This window comes from Arachis duranensis, unplaced genomic scaffold, assembly GCF_000817695.3.
Source record: "Arachis duranensis cultivar V14167 unplaced genomic scaffold, aradu.V14167.gnm2.J7QH unplaced_Scaffold_232527, whole genome shotgun sequence".
In the NCBI taxonomy this organism is placed as follows: Eukaryota; Viridiplantae; Streptophyta; class Magnoliopsida; order Fabales; family Fabaceae; genus Arachis; species Arachis duranensis.
Window position 1 is genome coordinate 34,395 of NW_026264853.1, and position 9,512 is coordinate 43,906.

The following is a 9,512-nucleotide window of genomic DNA, read 5'->3' on the forward strand; positions in this document are numbered from 1 at the left end:
CTATGTTGTCAAAACATGCTAATTTCTTTAATTACTTTGTAGGTTGTGGTTGGTTGTGAGTTCCTGTCGAAGTTGCTCATTGAGTGTTGACTAATCAATTATTCAACCCTCATTACTCTGGGTAAAATGGCAAGAAAAAGCTGTTATGTGTATTAAGTGTGTGCATATTTTCCTTTTCTTTTTCTTTTTCTTTTTCTTTTTTACTTTCGATATTAAAAAGTGATCTATAAAGAGAAAAAAGAAAAAGACACCAAACAAACAAGAGGAAAGAGAAGATAAAATGAAGATGTACAAAAAAAAGTGAATACAAAAAATAGTATGAATATTATTTCTTAGTAAACTCATTCAAATGGCATGTGCACGTAGAAAATCAGTTAACAAATTAATCATGATATATTTGTGTATATTTATGATATTGATTCACACATTTTTTAATTAAATAATGAACTATGAAAATAATTAAATTTATTATAGTTGAATAATCTATATATTGCATTTTATAAAATATTAAAATACCAAATATTACACATAAAAAATTCACAAATAATTATTTTAATGTGAAATTAATATTTAAAAATTATTAAATAATTTGATAAATTTAATTAAATCATTATCTAATAATTTTTCACCATCAATTATATATAAAGATAATTGCTAGTAAATTTTCACCAACTTCACATATTTTTACAAAATAATATTTAGTATCAGAAATTAGTAACCAACTTTACCAGTCCATAGGAAGTGTGGGGCCCTCCAAAATCCCTATAAATACATACACAGACTCCAACTTTTGGTAGTCCATCAACCCTGCATTTTAAGCAGAGTGACTCTGTTCCAACAATGCCATCATTGTTTTCCTCTTCTCTCCTTCAAATGCCTCCTCTTCTATTCTCTCTTATACTCTCACTCATGCTTTGTGGAATCATTGCTGATGAGTCTCCACCTTCACCTGGCTACTACCCTAGTTCCCAAGTTAGTTCTGTTGCCTTTGATCAAGCTTATAGAAACCTTTGGGGACCTCAGCACCAAAGACTAGACCAATCTGGCTCACTAACTATTTGGCTTGACTCTTACTCTGGTACATTATTAAATAATGTGCTTCAAAAGAAAATGACATGTTCATGTAGCCATGTAACAACTCTATAGCATTATTATGCTTCTTAGACATTTTGAATTTTTTTTGTTTGAAACAGGAAGTGGATTCAAGTCAATCCGGCCGTATCGATCCGGATACTTTGGTGCTGCCATTAAGCTTCAATCTGGTTACACTGCAGGAGTGATTACATGTCTCTATGTGAGAATCATTAGTGTATAACTCTTTAATTAAGAATCGACTATACTTTCTCTATACTAAAATCAACTACCAAAGTCAGCTACCAGTACAAAATACATGTTGGAATACAAGTACACATTGATTTTAGCGACTGATTTTAGTGTACGAATAACATTTTTTATTAAGAATATATTCAGTATTATTAATTAATTTGGGAATTGATGTAGCTTTCAAACAACCAAGACTACCCAGGAGACCATGATGAAGTGGACATTGAGTTCCTTGGTACCATCCCAGATAAGCAATATGTGCTGCAGACAAATGTGTTCATGCGAGGAAGCGGAGACAAGAATAATGTGATAGGAAGAGAGATGAGGTTTCACCTTTGGTTCGATCCAACACAAGATTTTCACCACTATGCTATTCTATGGACACCCACTGACATCATGTAATCTTTGTTACATATTCATAACATTATTATTATTTTGTTATTATTATTATTAATATAGATGAATTTGAATGCAGATTTTTGGTGGACGATGTTCCAATAAGGAATTACCCAAGAAAGAATGATGCAACATTCCCTGAAAGAGCAATGTACGTGTACGGATCGATATGGGACGCATCATCATGGGCCACAGAGAATGGGAAATACAAAGCTGATTACAAATACCAACCATTCATTGGAAGATACAAAGATTTCAAGCTCCAAGGTTGCACCACTCAATCCTCCTCCTCATGCCAGCCACCCTCACCTTCACCACCTGGCTACAATTCACTAAGCCCTCAACAGTATAATGCAATGCAATGGGTCCAAAACAATTACTTGGTCTATGACTATTGCCGTGATCCCACTAGAGACCATACCCTTACTCCAGAATGCTAATTAATTATTTATACTCTTCAAGGGGATGGTAATTGAGATGACCCCACCTGCTTGATTAAAGTGTAATTGCAAGGGCAGTTGAGCGTCCAAGCCACCCCCCAACATTCAAGATTGTGATGTATTTGTTGTTTCTGCCAATTGTGTGTTTCATTTCCACTATTACTTATTGAATTAAATAATTCAATTTGGATGCATGTACCAAAATATATATATACATCAATTTGTATGCTTTTTCTAATAATATTTTCTTTCTATATAATTTTAGTATTTATTTTTTTTAAAAGTAATTAAATCAATGACAGATATATATATATAAACAAAAATTCGAATTCATGGTGTGTCATGTATAAGAGAAAAACGGACCATGTTCCCTTGAAAGTTGAAAGTAAGCCGTGTGAAAGAACCTTGAGATGGACTATGTTGCTGAATAATTGGACCCCCCAAAATAACTATATATTCAATATATAACAGAAAATGGTGGTGTTTTTATCACATAGAATTTTCTCAGATCATTATTTTGATTCTCATTACCATGCGAGTATTAGTTTAGGGGTTTTCTATATGTCATGTGATAGACTAATATCCAAGTTGAAGTGTATTTGATATTTCACGTGAACTAATATCGATCTTCCCCCTAAATGGCATCTTACACGGTTTAGTACCATGGATTTCTGTTTGATCTCGTGAATGACCAGAAACCTTACTTTGTCGTTTAATTGTGGCATTGTCAAATGTCACATGAATGGAATTAGGATACTACCATAGTTGCTGCATTTCCCCATGCCTTGTTTAAAAAGAATGATTTGGATTCATGCAACTTCATTGGCTTCACACACTTTCCATTTTGATCCTTTGACTTTGTCACGGCCTCACGGGGATACAAATACGAAGGCAATGTTTGTTTTTCTCCATTTTCTTTCTCATCATTTTTTTTGTTAGCTACAGTATCTCCTAATTCGACAGGTTAAGGAATAATCTATTATGAATTTGAGATTTAAGGATCTGTCGTTGGCTAATGAATTGCTACATACACAAAGCAGAATTCAAATTTTCAATACTTATTTAAACCGACAAGAGAACTGATTACTCAAACGTTGATTTTCTTTCTTATAATTATTTTGTCACCTCGTTGGGCGCTTTGATTGGTTAATTTTTTTTATTTTTATGTTAATGTTTTTTTTCCTATGTTAATCATCTGTGTGAAAATCCTAAACGGAAAAAAAGATGGTCTTTCTTTGGACTTCTTTTTTTTTTGGGTAAGGTCTTTCTTTGGACTTTATCATATCCAATTATTCTAGACCTTCAAATAAAATTGTACTGGATTTGGATGCTAAAGATTAAAGAGATAAGGAAAATATGAAGCCCAAAACTGTAGGGTAATTGCTTCTGGACAAGGGCCTAGCCTATTGAAAAAGTTATCAGTAAGATCTCATTGAAAGGGCCATGTGTTTCTCTCATGTCAGTCACCAAAAAAAAAAAAAGATATTGATAAGGGTCAGTCATCATTTGGTCTTCAATTTCATGAAGCAAAACCGACTTAGAGGTCAGCTCACTCTTCACTTTAAATAAGGGTCGGAATTTGAATTCTGCCTTATGCATGCAGCAATTCATTGGATAGCGACAGATTTTTAAATGGATTCTTAAATGGAGCTCAAATCTTTTTGTATTTCTTAAAAATTATTTAGAGAAACAGTACTTTGAAAATTCAATTGAGTTCTTTCACCAATGAGTAAACCATGTTTTGGAAATTTTAAACAAGAAAACAGACACTTATGATTCACGGATTCACGGATTAGGATAGAAACCGAGACTGCACAACTTACTGAAGCTTTGATAGCCAATGTTACTAACATAAGTACATAACACGTTAATAGAGGCGCTCATGCAAGGAAAATAAGTTATTGGGAGTTGGTACAAAAAAGCATTTTGGTACAAGAACAAACAGAGAGAAAAAGACAATGAAAATTACATTCCATTACAGAGTGGCCAGCTAGCTTTTAAGCTTTAGCTACCTACCTATTTTTGAATGCTGACATTAAGCATTCATTCACTCATAAAACTACACTCCAATGTCACCGTTGGATTCTTTCTCCCTCAATTAAATTTCACGTCCATTCCTCACCTTACCCGTGACCACACTTATTCACTGCCTCAATCCAAATAACAACAGACGTACACATTTCAACTTCTGACAATTCATCACTTCTCAGTCCCAACACCAAAAAATATATATATATATATGAATTCATTTAATAATTAGTATGGTTTATTTACATCGGAAAATAATAATTATATAACAATGGTTGCTTTGCCATGTCATAAAGAATAATAAACCCTCCACGTTAGCATTAACGAGCTGGACCAAAAGTCGCTACTCCATAGTTAATATCCATCCATCTACCCTCTGTGTGGTGTGGTCCCCACTGACACATAGTCAGAGACCGAATTCAAAATCGAATAGCTGTCATCCATCATCATATGCAGCCAGCAGCCAGCAATTCCAAGCTGGGAAGAACTTTAACCCGAAAGCCTTACGTGTCACTCTCCAATTCGCCGGAAACCGTAGACCTACCGTAAGACCTACCAAGCTTCTCACTCAGACTAACCAGAGTGTGCCACGTGGCATCCCCTTCCTGCACCTCCTCATTGAACATCAGGGCCCGCCTCGTTCTCGGGTCCCACAGGTTCCTCTGAATCGCCGTGAGGTTAGTCGCTGCCACGCGCTCAAGGATCCTCCCAAGCTTCCCGACGTCCCTCTCCGCCACCCTAACGGAAATATCCGGCCACCTCACGGCAGACGAAAACGGTAACCGAATACCGTCTGAGATAATTACCGGCACGCATCCCAATAAAACTGACTCAACCAGTCTGGGACTCCATGGGGCCCACCCAAGTGGACACAAACAGAAAACAGACCTCGCTATCTCTGACTGGTAACCGGCAAACCTATGCCTCTTGAGGTAAAATCTCCGGTCACCGCTGAATTTACGCCATATCACCGTCCTCACTCTCCTAAAAGAAACAAAAATAGAAAAAAACGTCAATTCAGCAAAAGTTTTTCAGTTAAAATCCAAATGCGGCTTAATTATTGATCAATGATGGGAGTGTGGGGTCATTATTGATTGATTAATAATTACATACTTGCTGTAAAACCTTCCGCTTATGTTCTTAGGATGAATCTCCATTTTCCCTCGGAAGAACGCAAAAATGTCTCTGCGTCCGTTCGCCGGAGAATTCTTAGCAAGAGTCTTCCGTACACTTTCCGGCGACACGTATGGCGGTATGACTACATTCTCAACTTGTTGGCACGGGTGCTGGTACTCAACGCCGAACGTCTGCAACACTATTGAGTTCTTCATTATTTCCGGTATCCCATGCTGCATCGCCACATCTTCCTTCATTAAGAAAAGAAACAAGAGAGTCAAGTCATTGGAACTAAGGAAGAAAGAAAATGCACGCAAAAAAATGTGTGGAGTTATTAGGTAGTTACGAGGTTGTGGAAACAAGCGCCAAAATCATGGGAAGCGACGAAGACGTGGTCGGATCCGGAGCTGCGGTTCCAGAAAGGGTGGTGTGTGGAGATGAGTTGCACCGCGGAGGAAATGAGGTTGCGGGCGTGTGAGATTGAAGGGAAGCCATTGACGGTGCTGAAGTTGCAGGAGACGTAGACTGGGACGAAGAAGAAGTCAGCTTGGTTGGGGTCAAAGGTTCGAAGGTCGCTGGTCAAGAGTGCTCTGTGAATGGCGACTTCCGACGCAAACAAGTGAGTGCTGCACCTCTCGTTGGTTAACCAATCTGTGTTGTACTTTGATGGGAGCTCGTAGATGAACACCTTCATATTCTTGAGTTTGCTTGCAATGTTGCTGGATTCTGACAGTGTACGAGGTACAACATGGGATTTAACTAAGTTATCGGTTGGTTCTGTTTTTTGGGCGGTGGCGTTGTTGTTATTGGTGATGAGAAAAGAGGTGAAGAAGTAGAGGGAGAGAGAGAGCCATAGAAGCCATTTGTAGTATGTGCAGAAGCAGTTTCTATCTTGTTGTTGCTGTTGATAATGCTGATTGAGCTTGTTGTAGTTGTAGCCATGTTTGTGATGAAAGAGGTTCATCTTCACATACAAGCCCCTACTACTACTACTACTCTTTGGGGGTCTCTGGCTTTTGTGCTGTTGTTCCACCATTATTGAAGAGAACCAAGAAATAAGATAAGAGTAGAAGAGGTACAAACAATTTTATTATTGCTAGCACTTAGCACCAAAAATAAAACAGTTGGAAGCATTTATTATTTATTAGTACGTGTTTTCGATATCTGAATTCCGAGACTTCACTAATTATTGAAGAGGCATTATTTAACTAATAAAAAAACAAGATAGGAAAGAGGAAAGAGAATGGATTTTAGAGGACGATGTTTGTTTTTTGAGAGAGTTGTGACTTGGGCCTTATGTATGTAGCGTTCTTTATTTCTTTTCTACAAATTAAATTAATTTAAATATAATCATGTGATAAGATATGATATGATATGCCAACATGCATGGTTTGGTTCCTGATCAGCATATCAATTAATTAAGCTCTTTTTTGGGTGCATTCATACACCCACAGCTAAGCACCCAACCCAAACTCTAGACTTCAAAACCATTCTAGTGATCATGCATTGCACCACATAAAGCTCTTTTAGTAACATCAACTAACAATAAGACTTAAATACACTACAACATACCATGTGAGAATGAAAATTAAGTTTGGAGTAAACATGTGCAAAAAAAAAAACATTTATCGATTAAATAACATTCTCGAATCCATCAAACTCTAACCGTTAGTCCGTTACTATAGTTTAGTATTGCTTAAGCAAAGTTGGATAAGATAGATGCTTAACTAATTATATAGTATCTTCGATTAGCAGCAATTAATGACCTCATCTTGGACCTGCATAAACAAACAGTTGGAAAGTTTGAAACCAGATCGGAATATTGAAGGAATAGAATAGAATATGAGTAGAATTCAGAATTAAAGGACGCAAAAACTGAAAAGTATAAGAAATAAAGAGGTTGTGGGCCGTAGCATTAGCATATTTGCAAAGCTCCAAAAATAATAAACCCTTTAGCAAATTAATTAGTGTTGATCTCTTATATATAATTAGCTTGTGTATGTCTCAAGCTAAGGTTAAGATAGTAAATATATATATATATATATATTAGTAGTATATGGTGACACCTAAAACCAAACGAGATATTTTATGTTAAGGTAACGCCATTGGAGGAATTGATAAGTTTAGGTAAAACTTTTGCCATATAAGCATTGATGCTTATTCGATTGAGCAAAAATGCGTCTTTACTACGTTGCCATCATTGCTTGCTACTAGTGCTGTTTTCGTTGTATCCTTTGTTGTCGCTGGACCTATCATTTGCCAAATGTTGATATGTGTGCTATAATATTAGCTACTATATTTTATAAGTATAACCGCCATAAAACAATTTCTCTATTGAATGGTGGATTATATTCATGAATAATTTTGTTGTAACAAAGAACTTAATTAACCCTTGCTGATTATGAAAATATGCATCGTATCGGCAAGAATAATATTAAGCTTTTATACTATACTTCAAAGTATATTATAATGAGATTGGGGTTGGATGAATTATGACAATACAACTAATAACTTTGAACATAGAATGTCCATGCATGCGCAATTTGACAATTTATAAATATTTATAAACTAATTATATATATAGTCCTTATCAAAAGTAGGAATAAATAATAAGAAGGGAAGGATTAAGGGGCATGGGAAGAGGAGTTTGAGCTGGAAAAAAGGGTCCCGAAGAATTGTTTATGGATTAATCGACCCCACTAACACTGCGATGTGAGCTGTGTGAGCACATGGAGAAGCTCAAAAAGATAGAATCTGGCAATGCAAAATTAAGAGTGTAAAAAGGGTCAATGAAAGTAGCCTTTGGATACGGGAACAAGAACATGTTCCGATGTGTGCATGTGAGAGACGCCAGAGCCAACAATGCAAACAACAAAAGCCTCTCATCCTCATGTGTTCCATTTTCAATGTGTGGGGACTCCACATAGAGTATATTTCCTACCCTATCATATGCTTCACTTGTGTGTACATGCATTTCACTGCTCACTATGCCCATTCAGGCCCCTTTATATTTTATTTCCTAACATTATCACTTTATTCATAACCAAAAACACCACCAAGCTTGTACCATCAGTAGAAGAATAATATTATCATTCATATTTATGCTGCCCACCATACAAAGTGCTTCCTTGCCTATCCATCTTCAACAAGTATAATATATGAAAAAATATATATGTCTATTTTCTTATAAATTTTCAGAATTAAGGCAACATATATATAGTATAGAGTAATAATATTATTGCTTACATTTATTATGTATTTGTTTGGTTGTCATTATTTTGATAAAAAAAATTATTTTTTTTATTTTTTAGTGTGTTTGGCAAATTTTTAGTAATAAAAGTAAAAGTACTAGAAAATAAAAAAAATATCTTTTTTGAACAGTTGTAATTTACATCTTTTTTTAAAAAAAAATCTTTTTTCTTTAAAAAAATATTTTTCATATAATAAATAAACAAAAAATACTTTTATATTGTTATACTTATACCCAAATATAATTGATAGATAAAAATATCTTTTTGTACGAGACATCCAAACATAAAATTACTTTTATTTTTCATAAAATCTTTTAAAAAAAATAACTCAAAAAAGATCTTTTCTTAGAAACTCACCTAAACAAACCCTATATCTTACTAATTCTATAACCAAATATGTTATATATTACTCTCACTTTATATTGAAATCAAATTTTTTTCTCTAAAATGAAAGAGCTTTCTCTCTCTCTTTCTAATCTTTATTTTTCTCATTCTTTTACTCACTCTATCTCTTTTATATATCATTATTAATGACTAATTATAAATTTAACAATTAAAATCTATAACATGACATTTTTTAATTATAATTAAAATTAAATTCAAATTAAAATTAAAATATAGCTATATTATATTACTAATTTAACAACTAAAATTTATCACATGACACTTTCTTATTAAAATTGAGATAAAATTAATAAATTCTCTTTTTCCATCCTCTTATCTACCTCTCTCCCATTTTCTATTTTTTTCCTACCATTCCAACTCTATATATAACTTATAACTTATAATTTATAATTTATATTTTGTATTACTAGTTTGACAAACCAATATGTCACGAGATATTCTTTCATAATGACTAAAATAAAATTTTTTCTCCAAAATTAACAAACTCTTCATCTCATTCTTTTTCTTTATCTTTTTTCTCTCATTCTCTATCTATCTCTCTAAATTTTTGTTT

At 34.3% G+C, this 9,512-nt stretch overlaps 2 protein-coding genes across 3 annotated transcripts; one reads left to right on the plus strand and one right to left on the minus strand.

Moving 5' to 3' along the window:
- Positions 1–802: 802 nt before the first annotated feature.
- Positions 803–2,418, plus strand: LOC127744238 (xyloglucan endotransglucosylase/hydrolase protein 31-like). The gene is made up of 4 exons (XM_052256517.1): positions 803–1,078; positions 1,194–1,294; positions 1,501–1,721; positions 1,799–2,418. The coding sequence occupies exons 1-4, from the start codon at positions 841–843 to the stop codon at positions 2,157–2,159; spliced, it is 921 nt and encodes a 306-aa protein (XP_052112477.1). The 5' UTR covers positions 803–840; the 3' UTR covers positions 2,160–2,418.
- A 1,588-nt stretch (positions 2,419–4,006) lies between these two features.
- LOC107461891 (probable glucuronoxylan glucuronosyltransferase IRX7) lies at positions 4,007–7,220 on the minus strand. Of its 2 annotated transcripts, XM_021129203.2 has the most exons (4): positions 7,032–7,220; positions 5,650–6,324; positions 5,301–5,554; positions 4,007–5,171 (listed from the first exon to the last, which is right to left on the minus strand). In XM_021129203.2, exons 2-4 carry the CDS (start codon positions 6,265–6,267, stop codon positions 4,691–4,693), a joined length of 1,353 nt encoding a protein of 450 aa, XP_020984862.1. In that variant the 5' UTR covers positions 6,268–6,324; positions 7,032–7,220; the 3' UTR covers positions 4,007–4,690. The 2 variants fall into 2 exon arrangements, with proteins under 2 accessions (XP_020984862.1, XP_015935938.1); XM_016080452.3 differs by lacking the exon at positions 7,032–7,220 and having other exon boundaries at positions 5,650–6,842.
- Positions 7,221–9,512: the final 2,292 nt, after the last annotated feature.

What these genes read in the sequence shown, in the direction of transcription:
- LOC107461891 (XM_016080452.3), bottom strand. Translation starts at nt 6,339, where the DNA reads ATGGTGGAACAACAGCACAAAAGCCAGAGACCCCCAAAGAGTAGTAGT. An exon ending in GCGCTTGTTTCCACAACCTC is followed by an intron (nt 5,555 to 5,649) that starts GTAACTACCTAA and finishes TTCTTAATGAAG; the next exon opens with GAAGATGTGGCGATGCAGCA. An exon ending in AGCGGAAGGTTTTACAGCAA is followed by an intron (nt 5,172 to 5,300) that starts GTATGTAATTAT and finishes TGTTTCTTTTAG; the next exon opens with GAGAGTGAGGACGGTGATAT.
- LOC127744238 (XM_052256517.1), top strand. Translation starts at nt 841, where the DNA reads ATGCCATCATTGTTTTCCTCTTCTCTCCTTCAAATGCCTCCTCTTCTA. An exon ending in TTGGCTTGACTCTTACTCTG is followed by an intron (nt 1,079 to 1,193) that starts GTACATTATTAA and finishes TGTTTGAAACAG; the next exon opens with GAAGTGGATTCAAGTCAATC. An exon ending in TGGACACCCACTGACATCAT is followed by an intron (nt 1,722 to 1,798) that starts GTAATCTTTGTT and finishes ATTTGAATGCAG; the next exon opens with ATTTTTGGTGGACGATGTTC.